Source organism: Pseudomyrmex gracilis, unplaced genomic scaffold (assembly GCF_002006095.1).
Source record: "Pseudomyrmex gracilis isolate BER0280 unplaced genomic scaffold, ASM200609v1 scaffold_521, whole genome shotgun sequence".
Taxonomy (NCBI): Eukaryota; Metazoa; Arthropoda; class Insecta; order Hymenoptera; family Formicidae; genus Pseudomyrmex; species Pseudomyrmex gracilis.
Window position 1 is genome coordinate 53,366 of NW_018021105.1, and position 19,783 is coordinate 73,148.

The following is a 19,783-nucleotide window of genomic DNA, read 5'->3' on the forward strand; positions in this document are numbered from 1 at the left end:
TAAAATTAATTAAATATATTAATATTTTGGGCTAATACAAATCTTATTGTCAAAAGAAGAGTTTAAAGAATCGATATAAATTTTGAGCAAGCTTATTTGAAGTCAGTTAATTGAGTATTTATTCAAAAAAGAGAGCACGCTTGCTTAACAGCACACTAATAGAGACAGTTACCCTATATAAAAATTGTACTTCTAATATTTAACCAACGTATTATATTGTAATATATATAAGTGAAATATTTAAAAAAATTTTTTTAAAAGTAGCTTGGCTTTTGACCTTCTTTTGCAGCCGCGCAAAGTTGTTTTGCATTAAATATTTTGTATTAAAATAACTTTTTTCTTTTGTTCCATTTCTGTGTTCTAGAAAATGTTTTTGTAAATAATCACGGATACAGGTTTGACGGGTTACTTGTTAGTTTCACTAACAAATCGTTTTGTTATTTATAACACCGACTACTTCGGATATAAAACGTGATCTATAAAGTATACCCTATATAAGTTTCTGATTTTTTACACAAATACCTTATAATTATATATGAAGTTTTTCATTTGGCGTTACTACTTTATTATTATTATATTATGTATCACGTCTTTTGTAGAATAAATTTTATAGATAAATTTGTAGTAGTTATATAGCACTTCTTTTGTAGAATAGATTTTGTAGTATATTATAATTATAAAACAACCGACAGTTTACGCTACATTTGGATATCACTTCTTTTGTAAAATGATTTTAGAAAAAGAATGTTTTGTAGTATATAAAACAAATTACGTGTTGTGCGTGTACCTGGCGCCTTTTCTTACCTTTTTTTGAAAAGGTAAGTTTTTAGAGATATCACACATTTTGTATTTTGTAGTATTATGTAATTTTGTAAAACAAGTCTTATAGAGAAAGAAGCTTTTGTAGTATTAAATCAATTTGTAATTTATTACTTCATAAAATTTAAGTTTTTACTTCATAAAGTTAAAGTATATAGTTTGTAGTTATTTGATGCAAAGTTTCAAAACAGTTTATTGAAAAAAGTTATATCAGAGGTGTTGCCGGTGCAAAATAAATTCGTTTTCTGAATTTATGTTTTAACACACATTTAAAGTATCTAATTTCTAGTTATTTCGTGCTAAGTTTCAAACAGTCAATCTGACGCCGAAATTGTAGAACTAATGAATGTACTAACCGACATCACTCATTTCATATATCTTAAGTTTTTTTAAGGTAATCTTCTATAGTCTATACTCTTCTATATATAAAAATCTTCCGTACATTCTCTCATGTATTTAATATATTTTTCTTTTATTTTATTTGTTTTTCAACAATGTTTTGAAACTTAAATGTCGACAATAACCAGACACGATGTTTAAGTTCGAAAATAAGGAAAAGATATGATCGACCTCGTAGAAAATGTCATTTTGTTTAATAATTATGTAATTTCGTTTAATAATCATGAAGTCATTGCGCATTTCTTTAACACATAGTTGTTGCATTTGGCGTGCATGTTTAACATGTGAAAGCAAAGCGTGCAAAGGTTAAAAACCTTTTACCGACAGTTTCGAGTACATTCCATGATCATACACAATTCCACTGTAATATCAAATTATCCAGCACGCACGCACGACTGACTAGTGTGCCACTGATAAGCGCTCCATGCTGTTGATGATATCATGCATTCAGAGAAAAGATAATGTTTAATAAATTCGTTGTCATAAAACAATTGAAAATATTCGCTATGGCATTTATGTAATTCTTTATATAGCGTGAGAGAATGCTGAACTAATGCAACATTATTAGATATATTCTGATAGCAACGCGGTTTTTAAAAACTTTATATTTGTTTGTTTAGAATATTATTTCATAATCACGAGAAATATTTCATTTAAAGATCAACGCTTTGAAAGACCACGTGTAATAAAATCATAAAATAAACAACAAAGCGCACAATGCGATGGTGCATTAGCATAAAGAAGATTACGAGATAACAACAAGATAAGCATTTTGATTTGCATTCATCGCGAGAAGTTGCAATGGCGCTCACAAAATTTGCGAGCGAACAATTGCAAGTGGATAATTATGCCGATCGTGACGAGTTTTATACGTTTCCGTCGCCAATTCAAGGACTTAAAAAAATAAAGGATTTAATTGCAGCGGGAATACTGACATTTATGCCAGAGCGGAATATAGACGAGGTAATAAACTGACGTCTCCCGTTTTCGAGAAGAATGAAGTCACGTCCTTAAGTGGAAGACGGGATTCGAGAACAAGAATCCGCGTCTCCGGGATCTTGCTGTATTACATACGTATGTTCGCGTTCCGTTAACGGACCTCGCTTCGCGAATTATGTCTGTCACCTACATATACGATACGAGAGTAGATGTGACTAAACGTATCCCGTTCTCGGCCGCGCTTGCATGTGGTGCTCTGAACCGCCGCTTTCCAATAACCTCCCTAACTCTTTAAGCTACAATTACAGTAACCTAAGTATCTTTTTATATGTGCGGTTCTGATAAGAATAAGAAAAAAGAAACTACAGTCTATTTATTATTAATTCTTATAGTACGGAGGTTACGCAGCTGAACCGTTCTGTTTGACCAAAACTTCCTATTTGATCTTAAACTATTGAGTAGTAGTGCAAAACATAATTGAGCTTACTTTTTAATATTTTAACTTTGCACCTAATTTTATAAACTCCAATTATTAAATTTGATTAAATTAATAATTGAATTTAATTCTTAGATTGGGTTGAATTCTTAAACATATTCTGGACTAACAAGTCTACCGTTAGGCCGCAACAATAGTTTTTGTGAGTGGATATTTATATATATCCACTTTTATATACTCCTATAATATACTCAAAGAGTTAAAACAAATTTATCTATTAAAATAAAAAAAACGGAACTAGAATATTTGTGTTGTGTGTTGTTTATCTCATTTATATATATAGACATTACTTTATCAACAAGAGAGAGAGAGAAAGAAAGAGAGAGAGAGAGAGAGAGAGAGAGAGAGAGAGAGAGAGAGAGAGAGAGANAGAGAGAGAGAGAGAGAGAGAGAGAGAGAGAGAGAGAGAGAGAGAGAGAGAGAGAAAGAGAGAGAGAGAGAGATCAGTCATTGTATTTATGATATTTTGTATTATAAAAATGCTCAGTGTTAAAATATAAAATTTTTCAATTTAATTTTAGTTTTGTTAAATTTACGTGTTTCAGAGTTAATAGATCTACGAAGTGTACCAAGTTCTAAGAGAATATTTATATGCAAAGGTTTTGTTGCATTTGTAGTGCGTTTTGCGTGCACCAAATATATCTTCTAGTAAAAGCGCAAGACAAGATATAGTTTGTTTGTTCGGTAACAATGCCGGAGCGTCATGGCTATTTCTAGATATTTACTATTGGACATCCGTTGTCAGCAAAACCTGAGACGTTGTAACAGACATCTAGTGCAAACAAGAATTATTGCTATCTCGCGTTTCTTAATCGGGAGAGTGTTTGAGCGCGCGAGAGGAAACTATATTATATTTTCAACAAGAAATATATAAGGCCTTTCGAGCCATTCGCAGGAAGTTTGTGCGGGAACTGTGCGTGTACATATATATATATATACACATGTAACGAATTCTACTCGTAAATTTTTAAAAGTGAGTGTTTTTTGAATTGAAATCTCAATTCTTAAATTCATACGGGATGCTGGATTTGTATCTCACATATGAAAGACCCCGATACCCCCCTAACTAATTTTAAAATATTGCGAAAAAAAACTCCTCGGCCAGAAGTCGAACCTGGAATCTCCGGCTTTCCGTGCCATCGCCTTCCCTGTTAGGTTACCGAGGCACTTGGGGTTAGTCTCGCAATACTTATACATATATCGAAGATGGTCTGATAATGTCGTTAACGCTAATTTTCAGCCAGCCATTTTATATTATATTTGTTTGAGAACTTGCGACAATTTCCTGGATTAACGTCGACTTTGCGTGTTGCTAGTATATATGTCTCAAATGTATCATGTATGTGTATGTAATATATTGTATCAAGCTGTTCTAAGACTTTCCAAGCAAAACCTTTGAACTCTTTAATAATAATAGAACAGCGTTGATAATTGCTGAATATTAAATTTGTAGAATAATCTTTCTTACCACACAGTACGAAAGAGAATGAATTTAATAAAAGTAAAAAAAGAAAGAGAAAAACTCAAGTTTATATAAAAGTTGTAACAGATGTATGAATATTACGTCGTACATGTCAAAAGCGTTTATAAATGTCGTTCTAGATTCACAAAATCATAATCTATCTTTTATTGATAAGGTATGCTAATTTACTCTAATATCCATGTTGGTTTTTTTATCTTTACTTACAAAAATGCATTAAGATATTTACTAGTAAAATACGCGATGACAGATATCTTTCATTTGCGGCTCAAATCGAGTGGAATGACTCAACTTTGTATTATTGTTATATGAAATCGTGACCGCGCACGTCGAGAGCATTAACATGTAGTTCAACAGAACAAATGACAAGTGTTGAAAATTTATACAAAAGTATGTATTTTTTTCAATAATGTACGTAAAACATCATATGTAAAACAAAGAGAAATAGAATCTCAATATGTAATAAAAATATTAGGTATATGAAAAGAGCATATCGATGTTCTTGCATGTAATAATAGTAAAAAAAGATGTAAAGGATTCCCAAAACATTTAAAATTTAGTAAAACGACAACTTACCTATATCAGTGATCGAGTTTTTTGTGTGATTTCGAGTTTATCTTTGATAATCAACAGTTCATAAATATCGATCATTGATTATTTGGTAAACAAAAAAGAAGTCAAACTAATAAATATATATAAGTCCGGTCATTAAGAGCCGATCGCAGGATGTTGTGCGGAGAAATGTGCGTATATATATGTATGTATACATTTATATATATATGCATTCACGTGTAAATTTGTCACGTGAGTTTTTTTAATTGAAATTTCAATTCTTAAGATCACATAGGATGCTAATTTTGCATCACATACATAAAGGACCCCGAATACCTCCCGAGATGATTCTCTATTAATTATTAATTGTTAAAAAAGAATTCGTTCGTACGCTCGTCAATAAATGCGATAAATTTTCTGCTGACTAAATCGAGCCGTTTGATTTGCGTGCACTACTTCAACTTCAGCACTAAGTTAGTCATCCGATGAGTACTTTTCCGATCAAAACTCGAGGAATCGCGCGTGGAATCAACAAATTTTCTATCACGTTTCTCGCGATGACATCAAACGGTCAATACTGGTCTTTGTCTTACTGTGTACAATGCTAACATTATGTGTTGAGATTTGATATATTATATCGTTTATGAATGTGCATAACATGGCTACCTACATGCTTCTTTCTTAAAAAAAAATGATTCTGTACTAATTTTTCGCGCAACTTTGTCCTTTAAAACAGTGTTTTTTACTTTTTGATTATGCAAATACATTTTTTTTTATATATGTCAGGAAGTAATTGATATAAAAGATTTTGATAAGTTTGTTATGTGATTTGTTATACAATTTTTTTATATAAAAAGTAACGCGTAAAAAATAATTGTAAATTAATATCTTTTCTTTGTGGAGTAACTCTCAGATATTAAATATTATATTTTCTTGTCAAGTGTTTTCAGCATTTTACGCAATAAAATGTTATCGGCAATACTCATGTGCAAAGCTAGAAATGACTAACGTTCGTAATCATTGACGTTAATAATAAACAAATCAAAGAAACATGTTTATATATGTGTGCGTATGTGGTTAAAGTTTTATAACTGTTTTAGCTGAACTAATTGATCCATTAATGCAACTTATTTTGATGATATATTTGCGCTTGTTTTTATTTTCTCACTGTGTGATACAATTATTATTTTTTTATTTTTGTTTGGATTTTAGCTAAGATACATAATATTATTTTTGTTTTATTTAGAAAGTTACGCAAATTATAATAATATAAAAAATTTGTTTTTAAACATATCGAGCGCAACAGATATTGTCACGTATACTAATTCTGATCCAGATGCTAAAAAATTACAAACTTCGTCATCTGATTAAAAACATATTGTTAGAAAAATATATTGATATAGGGTCCGGAAAATCGCTGCTAATATTTTGGGAAGTGATTGGGGATCCAAAAAGAAAAAAAAATTACATAAACATAGGTCCTGAAATAAGTCGTTTCCGAATTATAGCCACTTTTATGTTAAAAAATCATAATATTTTATAATCATAATTTATTTTATTGTGTTTTAACATAAATAACTTTATTTTGGACTATTTTAATAAAAGAATAAGGACCTGTATTCGTGCTAAAGATGGTCATTTTGAACATCATATCTAATTAAATTTAAATACCTGTTTATGTTCAAAATAACCACTTCAGCACGAATGCAAGTTTTTTTCTTCTATCAAAATAGTCCGAAATAAAGTTATTTATGTTAAAACACAACAGTTATTTATGTTAAAACATAATAAAATAAATTATGATTATAAAAAAATTACGATTTTTAAACATAAAAGAGGTTATAACTCGGAAACGACTTATTTTCGGACCTATGTTTATAAAACTTTTTTCCTTCTTTTTGGATCTCCAATCACTTCCCGAAGTATTGGCAGCGATTTTCCGGACATTCTGTAAATAAGTCAGTAAAAATATTTTTTGATACAAGTTATTATTTATTTATTTTTGTATTAAAAATTGCAATTGAATATATGTCACTTTTACTCATTATCAGCACACGGCCATTATTACTTTACTGATATCTTAAGTCCTCATTTAAGTTGTACTTTTTTTGTTATGATCGGAGCCATTGAGTTTGTATCCCGCACAAATTATTAAAGATATCTGGATATGATTGATAAATAATAAGAATTTTTTCATTATTATGGTCAATCTGTTTTATACTTTTTTAACGTATTTATAACTAACAAAATATTTTTACCTTTGTTTACAAGTAATTTGCTTTTTCACAGAGTTTTTTTTAAAAATCTGTTGAGATTTTTACAAGCCGGCGATAAATTATAAAAACGAGAATATATTTTTTAGGAACTAGGTCACCTGAACTGGGAATCAGTAACTAGGTCAAACGTGCCATTAGTCGCTCAGCTGGCAGCGTTATCGCAAATTTCGGAAATGCGTAACGCAAAACGAAATTGACAATTCAAAACTGCGTATTGGTGTAAAGCTAGTTACCCATTTAAAGAAAATGCAAATTCTAAATATAACTTTATTATTTGTCTATAATAGTTCTATAGGTTTTGATACGAGGAACGATTGATACGTATCCGAAACGTATTGATAGCGATAGTATCATAGATACATATTCTTGACGAAGTGCCAGAGATCGGAAATAACAAATTTTTTTTAAATGTCTAAAAGCCGAAACCTATATAGAAAATTTTTTTGTCGAAACTTTTCGAGAATCAATTAGAATTGTAGAAAAAGCGGCAAATGTGATTGTGTTTGACATGTTTATTCTTGATGTGAAATGTTAGCTTGGAAATAAAAAATGTTAAAAAATAGAAATCGAAATCGATATATTAAAGACTGTAACTTATCAAAAACTGTAAAACTTTTTTTGAAAATAAGATTTTATATATATTTCATAGTAATAAATATGAAACTTGACGTATGTGTGTGTGTGTGCAGATATTTGTCAAGTTTCTTACTTTGAACTCGAGACCTCTATATTCGCAGCCCCTGCACTCAGTCCGCGAGACCACTTGTGTTCCTTTGTCAAGTTTCTTACTTAATAATTCAATATATAATTGAAGTAAGTAGCAAAAAGATTTTTGGTAAAATGGGGTGCTAAAGTAAGTATTCTATCTTTTTTATTTAGATGTTTTTTAGGAATTGAACGGACCATTAATATCACTTAGCAAGAACTGTAAAATTAGTGTGAGTGCAAATAAACTTATATTAAAAATTTGCATTTGTTTTAAATAAGATGTTAATTTTACAAATTGCGTGTATTATTCACAAACTTTGGTCGATTTTATTATATATGTTTATAATTTCAATATCTACTATTATTCAATATTATCTGTTATTAAAGCAGTTACAATTCCAATTGCAATGTGTGGCTTATTCGTTAGGCAAATAGATTTGTAAATAGAAGTGTAAATTGTAATTAGAATTGTAAATAGTACATGACGATAATATTCAACAATAACAACTAAACACTTTGTTTGATTCAGATTTGCTCTTAAAAAGAATGTTGAAACACAAAATATGCATAAAGTTTTGTCATTTTAAACTCTTCACGAAAATGTATAAAGTTCTTCAGAAAGAAACCTTATATAAAGAAAAATTTGAGCGAAAAATGAACCTTGGAATTTTTCTGCAGTAATTTTTCAAATTAAATAAAACAATGTAATAGAATAGACATTCTAATTTCTTGTTAGTTCCAAGATATGATCATAATTGGACATTGCTAGATGAGAATATCAGTAAAGATATGAAGTAGACAAGTTATTCTTTGTTATCATTCATTTCTCTGTACTGTTGTAGATCTGCGCGCTAAATAGCGGCCTAACAGAATTGCATATCTTATTGACCTCGAGACATGTCAGACTAAAATCAATCTATCAGAAGAGACAACGAATCGTCCTGTCACAAATAATCTCGAAATATACTCGAAAAACTATTGCAAACTATCAGAGTACATCGAATTCCGTTGTATCACAATATATTGTTTAATTTGTGTGTGCGTATATGTGTATAATAATTAAACAATCAAGTAAATTGTAGAGACATTAGCTTTTTTTTATAGCTTTTATTTTTTGGTTAACATTGAATAAAATTATTTTACCTTGATCTTGTTAATATGCGGTAAAAATAAATGAAAAAGAAACAATCATATGAACATTGCAACTCGTTTTTCGTCTAAATCCGCTTTCCTAACGTTAAGTAGAATCAATTAAAATTTCACTAATTGATTCAGTCACAAAAAATTTTACTGGTAGTGATAATATCACTAATTCGCAATGAGAATGCCTCTCTTAAGAAAAGTGAATCAGTAAAACTTTCACTGATCGATCAGTGACAGATTAGTTTCACTAGAAATCAGTTAAAATTTCGCTGATTTCATGACAAATAGTTTCACTGGGAATCAGTAACAATGTCACTGAATGCCATTAACATATTAGTTTTAAAATAATTACTCTCGAGAGTCTTAATAGCTGAATTGATAGAGCGCTCACTTGGTAATCATTAGCAAAGTTCCAGGTTCAGTCTAGGTGATTCCTGGCGCAATGGGTTTTTTCTACAAATTAATATTAGGACTACTTTATATATATATAAAGAACAATGGATAAAAATATTTCTCTTATTATTATTTATTATTTATTAATTATTTATTATTCTTATAATTTAAAGTACATGTTTACAACGCGAAATTTTTTGTCTCAAACAATGCTATATTTAAATCAAATATATTTTGTTACATTTATGTTACAAAATGATTTTTTCATTAAATAATGCTTATTAAAATAAAATATTATTTTGTTGGAATAAATTATTTCAAACATTTGTATTGTTTCCGTCAAATAATTTGATTTATTTTAACGTAACAATATAATTTTTATTCAACAAAATTGTTGTTTGTTATAAAATTAAATTGTTTGAATGCAATAAATATGAGTCAAACAAATCGGATTATTACATTTAAAGAAACCGTTCTCTCTGTGTACCTAACTTACTTCTAATCAAGGATATTAATAGTGATACCTAAATAGTAAATTATTCTCGAAAATTGATATTGACGGTGATAAAACGGTAAATTATTCTCGAAAATTTATATTGTATTAGTTTCCGATATATTTTTTCTTCCATACTGTTTACTATCAACTTGGTATGTACGAACACTGTTGCATATTTGCTCTTTATCAAAGCATAAATTAAAGCATTTTTAAACCTTTTTTATATATAAGCCTTTTTTATGTTTAAATAAAGTATGATGTCCGCAATCGAGAATCATATTGAATTACAGAGCAAGATCGTGCCGAAGAGTAAAGAAGCCAGCATATTTAATTTAAACAGAACGCGTAATTGCATGACAGTTTTAGCATTTCCGCTTCTGGCACGTGTGTTTAAACAGAGGTTACAAATTGTATGTAGGATGAGGTCACGCTTATTTCGTGTATCGCATATAAGTATGTATATGTATGCTTATCTATATTACTGTATACACGATGAGAAAGAAGAAGTAATCACTACAGTTTTTGCAGAAAATATAAAAATTTTTACAAATTTTTGTACAAGCAAAATTAAAAGATAAAGTTATCATTCAGAATATATAAATACAAAACATACAGACAACTATTGAATTAGAAACTTCCAAGAAAAATAAAGGCTATCAAAAAAATGTAGCATATATTTAGAATAAATGTACTCGTATTTTTAAAGAAACGATCTTCTACTTTAAAGTTAAGTAAATATGCCAATTGTCGTCATAACATAAAAATTTTTTTAACTTACAACAGACTTGATTCTGTTAGAGAATTCTAACGCGCAAAAGAGAGTTAAGGTCGCCATCGCGCTGAGCGATGCATGACGTCAGTCTGATATTTATGAGTCCGAAGAAACCGAGCTCGCGCAAATAAGTGAATCGTGTTCCAAATAGATTCGTCGTTGATCGCAACCATTTTCACCGGCGATTCTTCAAATACTTTGCGGTTCAAGGTTTCCGTTGTAAGGTTTTTCATGCGTGCTTTTATTGATCGCGCTGACTAATAATTTCCAAGGTAATAGCTTTTGAGGTGATCCTTGGACAATGACATTTTAATGGTCAGCTCCACAAAGCCGTTAAATATTTAGCAGCAAAGTATGTTTATCTGACAATTTTGTTTTGCTTAGATTCAATCACTTCATTTTTTTCAAAGGTTTTTGTTTTAGAAATATCATATTTTTAGCTTTTTCAGATTACTTACGTAACTTATGTATCTTATGTGAACTTATTTTTAGTGTGAAATCTTTGTCTATTATGGTATAAAAATAATAAATTAACATGCAAATACTTTTAATTTGACAAAATGTTTTCAATGCGGTTGCACGAATAATATTGGGTCATTAAGTACGAAATTTGACAATTGTATATGTACACACATAATGTCAAGTTTTGTATTTAATAACCTAATATATGTATGTATTTGTCGAGCAGAAAGTTTAATAATAAGAGATTTTTTGTTGACGGAACGACATAAAAGAAAGTTTTTTTTGGCAATAAAAATTTTTTAAAATTAAAGATAAAGCCGAACTCTCTGATTTTGTTGCCGATTGGTATACTATTATATTTTGGTACGCTGATTACGAATATGATAGTGAAAATTACCGACAAGGTCATTTCCAAAGTCAAAACTCAAAACAACTAAAAAATTATCGCGTTTTTTAATATTATTTTGGTAACTATTTATGTAACAAAAAATGTTTCAAATAAAAAAGTTGTAGTTCTTGAAAAAATACATCATTTATGTTGCATTTTTTGCATAGAACCACTAATTTTCTAAAAAAAATAAGGATATAGGAATATAGAAAAAACTTCCCGGTAAAGTTGCACGGTAGCTACTCTCTCTTTAATCTTTATGAAAGTTGATATTTGTATGTAATTTTATCCGCTAAAAACGAATGTAAACGAATTTTTTGTCGGTCAAACACACTTAATCCGCCATCTTGAAAAATATGTAAAAAAGCGTCTTTTACAATTAGTATTATAGAGAAAGTGGAGGGGGAGAGGCAAAGCCATAGAGCTTATACTAATGAAGAGGTCATGCCTATATGCTAACCATAGAAAGGGCCGCGCGAGGAGCAACAGAGAGATAGATATATTCTGCCTCAACTGTGGCTCCCCCACTCCGTGCTCTCTGTTATTCTCTTCTATAAGAAGTGCCCACAAGTGAAACAGAAAAATATATCTCTCTTTGTCGATCCTCCTTGCGCTCCCATAGCCTCTCCATGAGTATAAGCTCTATGGGCAAAGCCTCTACAGGAGAGCAAAGCCTCTTTGCCTACACACTTACAGCACAAACATAAAAAACTAATAATATATGAATATAAGGACATGAAGAGCCGTTCGCAGAATGTTGTGCGTAAATGTGAGAATATATTGTATATGTGAATGCATATATATATATATATATATACGGCTCTTTATGTCCTTATATTCATATATTATTAGTTTAAAAGACTTATAGAGCCTGAGAGTAATCTCTATTTATCACTAATTGTTAAACATAAAACAGTTTCGTTTTATATTAAAAAATTTTGGTTTTTGTTTGTGATGTAAATGTGTGGCAGGAGGGCTGCGCCTCTTGCACCCCCTGCAAGAAACCTAACCTAACCTAACCTATCCTAATTTTAACTTTGTGTCACTACAATATTATTAATGTCACAAAGCATGTGTGCTTCATCTGTGTAATATTTGGATTGGAGCGATTCGGACGTTTGCATACACTACACACTTACATCACAAAAAAAAACCAAAATTTTGTAACAGAAAAACAAAACTTTTTTATGTTTGTGTTGTAAGTGTGTAGGCAAGGAGGCTTTGCTCTCCTGTAGAGGCTTTGCCTCTTCTCCTCTACTTTTTTATCGGATAATCATGAAAAACGCTTTTTTGTTTTTTTCAAAATGGCAGATTGATTGTGTCTGACCGACAAAAAATTCTTTTATATTCGTTTATAGCAAATAAAATTACATAAAAATACAGAGTTTCATAAAGATCGAAGAGGGAGAGAGTAGCTACTGTGCAACTTTACCGGGAAGTCTTTCCTATATTTCTATTATCTCATTTTTTCGAAAACTAGTGGTTCTATGTAAAAAATGCACACAACATAAATGATATATTTTTTCAAGAACTACAACTTTTATTTGAAACATTTTTTTGTTACGTAAATAGTTAGCAAAATAATATTAAAAAACATGATAATTTTTTAGTTTTTTCGAGTTTTGACTATGAAAATAGCCTTGTCGGTAATTTTCATTATCATATTCGTAATCAGCGCACCAAAATATAGTACTATACCAATCAACAAAATCAGAGAGTTCAGCTTTTCGGAACTTTATCCGAAACCTAACCTAACTAGCGCATCTTCCACTATTATTTCTTTATATTTATCTGTTAGATACAATTTACGGTACCGAGAGTGCCGTGTAATTTATCTTTATATATTAATTTAGATTAATATATATATATACATATGACATTTGTCGTAGATACATATATATATATATATATATATATATATATACTCGTATATTGTATATATTGTAAATGTTTTGTGTTATATACAGCAACGGAATGGGAGGAACTAATAGAATAATATGTGCATACATAGACAGCATATAGGCTGCGTTCGGGCAGCGCGCTATCCGCGCTATTGTATTCCGTCGGTACGGCGCGACAGACTGGGCTGTCCTTACGCTGGATGCACGCTGATTAGCGGATCTTTATTAATTCATATTTCGTTAATTATTGCGTATCTTCCAAAGTGTATATAGGACTTTTCATCTTAGAATAACCCCTTCTTTTTGCCACGAGCGGTAAGACGGTCATTATGGGACACACTCTGTATATATATATATATTTATACCGCAACAAACATCTAGCGTAAGGCTCTCGTGACCGTTTAAATTCTCGCGTAGTTTGAAACTTAAGAGCCTAAAACTCTTTATTAATTGACATAAAAGAAATTTTGACGTGATGATCTATTGCTCTGCGTAAGTGATAGAAATTGAATAATGAAGATATTAATTTGATTTATGTATACGTGTCAAACAAAATATTTAAAAAAAAATCTCCGCGAGCGATTGATCAAGTCTAAAAATATATGGCTTTTATGCTTTTAATTAAAGATACTTTGGAAGACGGTACGGTGCTACTACGAGATGGTATTGAATTACGGAACGTATACGGAACTTGGAAGGTATCTCAATTGAGCGCGCAAAAGCTTACGCCATGATAACTTGAGACACGAATCTCATCGACTTTATATTTACAATCTACTTGCACATGTCAAGCTATCAGGAAATTATATCATTTTTGACCTTTATTAAAATTTGACCTGTTTATCTCAATTTAGTAAAATAATTGTGTAAGATAATTATGTTCTTATCTGTGTTAATATTTTTTGTTCCAGTTTAGAAAATAAGAGTTTACTTTTGTTTTAAATATTATATAAAAAAGAAATACATGTTAAAGAGGAGATTATATATTCTACAATAATTATATATTATACAATCAAGATACAAACATTCTAAAATAATTTTATTAACTTATGTTATGTACATCTTCAAGTAGAAAAATATTTTATCAATAAGTATTCATCAATAAGTATTCATATTGAATAATTAAATTGTAAATATGTATATATAGAAAGAGAGAAAAAGAAAGAGAAAGAGAAAAAGAGAGAGACTCAAATTATTATATTATATAATTTACTGAACTGACAGATAGATATAGTTTCCCGATAATTTTAAACACAATCTCATGTTGTTATTCTAGAATATCAAAAAAATTTCCGAAAAATAATCTTTAACCTTGAACGAGTGCATTCAAATTCTCATCGGAATGTTAAATCATCCCACAACTTTCCAGTGATTTGTCAGAAAAGATAGAACTATATTACTTCACAATGAGACAGCAAAAAAGCATAAATAAAGAGCACATTTAGCTATATTGATAATCCTAACAAACTAGTAGATCACCGCCACCTCATTTCTTTGTACAATTGCCATGCACGCATCGTGGCGCGGTGGGGAGGCTCGCGGAGAAGCACGGCGAGTGAGAAGGGGTGACTGAGTACAACTACTACTATATTGATCACTGACCTTTCCTGCGACCGAATGGCCCAAAGAACGTGCCGTTCTTGCCGATGACGTTATCATCGATGTACTTGAGCAGCTTCGTGGTGTCTTCCCCTTTCTTGGTGGCAATTGACTTGACAGGGCGTGGTGGAACAATCCTCTGATTACCAGCGGTTGGTGTTTGAACAACGCTGATGCTGGTGGTGAGGATCGTGGTGGTGACAGTGCTGTTGGTTGTAGAAATCACCGGGTTGTTAAGAGCTACACTGACAATAGCGGTAGTAGCAGCGGTGTTAGTTGTGGTCGAGCTTAATGACGTTGAAGTTGCAATCGACTGGGTGGCCTGTTGTAGGTCGATGCAACCGGAGGACACGGCATTCGAAGGACACGAATTCTCCTCCGACGAAGAGTTAATCCCGCGTTGCGAGCCGCTCCAGCTCTTACCACAAGAAATCTTCACCGAACAACTCATCCTCTCATAGTAGTAATTACAGCAGAGTTCATAGTCAAAGGCGATCAATCGAATGGTATATCAATCATATAGAATTTTCGGACAAATATGAATAATCACGGGACTCTCTTTCACCTCTCTTTCACTTGCGTATTCCTATAAAATACACGGGAGTAGCTTGCGAATTCGCGATTTGTTTGGATGACACGTGTTTTTATCAATGTTCCCGACAAGAAAAGCGTTTTGCGCGATATCACGGAAGCAAAGATCACGGATAACTGTTTCAGATTTGTACGAGATGACGAAAATGATTTTTTTTGCTGTAAAAATTTTCTCCTCTTTAACAGCTCTGAAATGTGCTGTTTTCCCATTCAATCTTCTTTGCTCGATCTGCTGTTCCGAGTCTTGCGTAACAATATCAGACCCGTATATCTCCAAGTGAATGACCAACGCAATTCACAATCTGGACGTCTTATGTCTCTTGGTTTTTTACCGATGAGAGAATTTTGTGATAAGTATCGATTATACAATATCGTCAGAACGAACGTCAACTTCAATGATGAAGTAGTCGCGGACTACTACTTCGAACGATTGACAAACAATATGTACAATCTCTTCGAGTGCCGAGGCGAGACTGAATGTCTGGTGGACGAGCTGCCCGGTTCACCAGTGACGTCACCTTAGCCACGCAGGCGCCTGAGAGTCTCGTCATGCCGCGAGCGCATCTTCTTGGGAACGAGAAGTGCGCGTCGCGTGTTATCGCGAGTGAACTCTTGCGACGCAAATTGTCGAGAATTTGCGAGATGTGCTCCCGACTTGTTATCGGGCTTCCCGAAGTCTGTTTGCCGATGAATTTTTGGAGCATCGCTCCGTTTGCTCCGATAACATCATCAACAACTTGTGGCAACAATACAATATGCGTGATAATGCATTCTCGTCTCTCATATGATCATGGTGGTACTTGACAAAGTCATGTAGACTATTCGATTATTAACCATATTCTATTGATTATATGATGTGATTAAACTTGCAACGCCGTATTTACGTAGCGCGAACGTGAATAATCGATTTTGCAAGTGAAACACGCGTTTGCTTTAGACTAAATTAATTAAATGGAAATCAAAAAATAGATGATTAACTTTGTTAAATTTATATAGTTAATAGATGATTAACTTTGTTATTTTTTTATTTATAGTGCTTCAAAATGTATGTTTAAAGTGTATAGTATAAATAGTATAAATGTATAACACTGTCCTTATTTTAGAAAAAAAAACAATTATTTGAATAAATTAAGAAGGAAAGTTACAAAGTAATAAGTTGGATGAAGAAATCTCTTTTTTCCGCTATTAAAAAACTTGAAGCTCTAATTTATATTAAAACAGTTTTATTGCATTAGAAATATTTTATTCGGTATTTAAATGATTTGTTTTTACTCACTATAATATAACAATGATATAATGAATTCCTCTTGTTTTCGTATTTTATAAGCAAATAACGAGATTGTCCAGTTGGATCATATCTCTAATGCGACCCTACGGGTTAAGGTTCCAGACATGTAACAACCGTTTTATCAAGAAGAAAAATACGATTAATCCAATTAAAATATTTAATCAATACTTCTCTCATTTTCGTTATTGTACATGTGTCGGCGCAGTAACACGATGACAAATTGGATGAATGCACATATTGGAGTATACAAGATAAACTTTATGAAATCAACAGATAAATAATGCGATACGTACATATATTTATACATCTGCTTTTCACGTGACACGCTCGTAATATCTCTTTAACAGCTAAATAATTATCAGACAACATGTACTTCTTCTTGACGGATAGGCAATCACGTGATCAAAGTCAAACATAAACAGAACCTGTGCGGTGATAACCGTGAAATCATTGTGGTCGAAAAAAGTTCTATGTAAAAGAGAGTTTTCAAAAAAGCTCTCAAGAGAAGAGATCGTCTTAAGCAAACAAAACATTAACAGATTAAGTCAGCTAAACAATATATACATATAAAACTTGCTCCTAGCAGTATCTTTTTTAGGAAAGTATAAAGTAAGAAGAGCGGATGGAACTGCAAAAGTCTCTTGTGTTACCTAAAATCTTTTTTAGGAGAATATAATAGTAAAAAATTATTTCTTCTTAACGTATCTTTTAACACAAGAAATTCTACGCAACATAATTTATGTGAAAGTAAAGAATTATTTTTATTGTTTATATTTATTTACTTATTTATTTTTTGTTTAACTTGAATTCTTCAAAGTATTCTTCACGCACCTAAACAGCATACTGTGACACGTTTAGAAAATTGTAAGAACATATAAAAGTATATAAATGTATGCGTGATCGTGTCTAAAAGACGATCTCTTTTAGATAATATATTTTATGCCATAGACTTATATAGAACCTTAGATTGAAAATTGCGGGATAACGAACTCGCGACGATTACAGATTTGACTAACTTCGCGTACGACATTTGGAACAAGTAGCGGCGCCGATACGAACAGTTGATGAGGTATACTCGGGGTGACCATTGTTTTTGTTTCAGTAACTTATCGTTACGCGTGCTATTATGTATACGAGAAGATAACATTTGCGCGCGAATATTTACTCACCGTGTATACCAAAGAAACAAAAAATATGTGTTCAAAGACGCGACGTTGATTAATCTCAAACAAATATCTTTAGAAGTTAATATTGATTAATGAGAAACAACTTCTGTTTATTACAAAACTATCTTATTGACAATTATTTGTTATTGTGTCTTATGTTGGATATACTTTATGTATTAATGTACATATAAATAACGTACATTAAACATAAATGTACGTACTTAATATCTATACATAATGTATAATTAATTTAGACATCTACTTTTTTAGTAAACATATAAATTGTATTATACCTATAGATATCTGCTGTATTTGACACGTTATATAAAACATTTTTTTATTTTTTCCTACTAATTACTAAATAATCATCTACAACAAACTGTAATATAATAGTTATCAGAATACCTCGTGTCAGTTAATCGATCATATACAGGGTGTCCGACAATTACTTTAAAATATTTCGTAGGCAGGTAGAAGGAGTAAAACTGAGTCAAAAAAGTCTTGAACCATTTTTTTCTATTACATATAATAAAGAAGTAGTTATTGAATAAATCAAGCCAATCAGCGCCGACCTTTAGCCGAACGCACGTTAGTGAACCACGCGCCTGGTATGCGTGAGCGCTCTGCGCGGCTCACTGACGTGCGCCCGGCTAAAGGTCGGCGCTGATTGGCTTGATTTTTTTCAATAATTACTCCTTTATTATATGTAATAGGAAAACATGGTTCAGGACTTTTCGACTCAGGTTTACTTCTTCTACCTACTTGCGAGAGATTACACTAATTGTCGGACACCCTGTATATTAAATATATAAATAATACATATTATATGTATTGTACTAAGTTGTGTATAGATTATGTTGTTTGATCGCGAAATCGAAATCATTATTTGTACTTTTAACTTGTGTAATACAAAATTAACAAGTTATATACAATTCAGAAATTATTAATTATAGTCACATTTATACTAGTTAAATAATTTATAAATATAATAGATAAATATGTAAATTAGTTTATATGTATAATTTAAAAAATTTACAAGATAAAAACAAGTAATAGAATAGACTGCTAATATGAAATAGGGGCTTCTTTTTAAATAAACAACTGCACTCTGGTGAAAACTGCTAGAAGTTGTTATATTTGTTGCAAAACCGAGTTATAACGAATAACAAATCCAGTGCAATAGTGGCTTTCTAAGGCTGTGTTTCTAAATTCACTGCAAGTTCTAAAAATGTATAGTTTACATATGTTATTTAATTATCTTACGTTTTCAATAGGAATAAATTTTAAAACACAGTCTAAGACTTATAAATTATTTACTTATTTATATTTGTTATTACTGAAGATATTACAGGCTTTAACTTGTTTCTATAAGTTCAAGATAAGTTTTTTACATTCTATAGAGGCTTTCAGTAATATTGCATGAATAATGTTACGCTGGGTACAGTTGCGAGTTTTATAATCTCTCTCTCTTGAAATATTCCACTTTACCTGCACATCTTAATACACAAACAAATTTCTCTATTGACACGGGAAAAATTTGTTTGTATATTAAGATGTGCAGGTAAAGTGGAATATTTCAAGAGATTATTTAGGAAATATATTTTCTCTTATCTATATTTATTTATGATCAAGCACAAATATAATTTTTTTAAAATTAATTACTATTTAAATTTAATTATACAATGTTGTGAATATCTTATAAATTTCTTATATTTTTATAGACATCATCTTTTAACAGAAAAACAATAAAAATATGTTATTTTAGTTTTTTATGTGCCGTTATTTTATAGATGAACTTTAACTGTATTTTGATCAATTTACATAAATAAACAAGGCACTGTATTTATTGTTTTACTACTGGTACTATTTTTACTTTAGTACTGGTACTATACTATTGTTTTACCTTACTGTTGGT

General features: G+C 30.9%; 1 protein-coding gene across 1 annotated transcript in view; it reads right to left on the bottom strand.

Annotated features, from left to right (window-relative positions):
- The window catches only part of LOC109860968, a 43,293-nt gene extending 27,393 nt beyond the window's left edge, over window positions 1–15,900 (bottom strand). The window contains exon 1 of the mRNA XM_020440400.1: window positions 14,827–15,900. Coding sequence (XP_020295989.1) covers window positions 14,827–15,274 — 448 coding nt within the window. The 5' untranslated portion in view covers window positions 15,275–15,900. The remainder of the gene's footprint in view (window positions 1–14,826) is intronic.
- Between the last annotated feature and the right edge of the window lie 3,883 nt (window positions 15,901–19,783).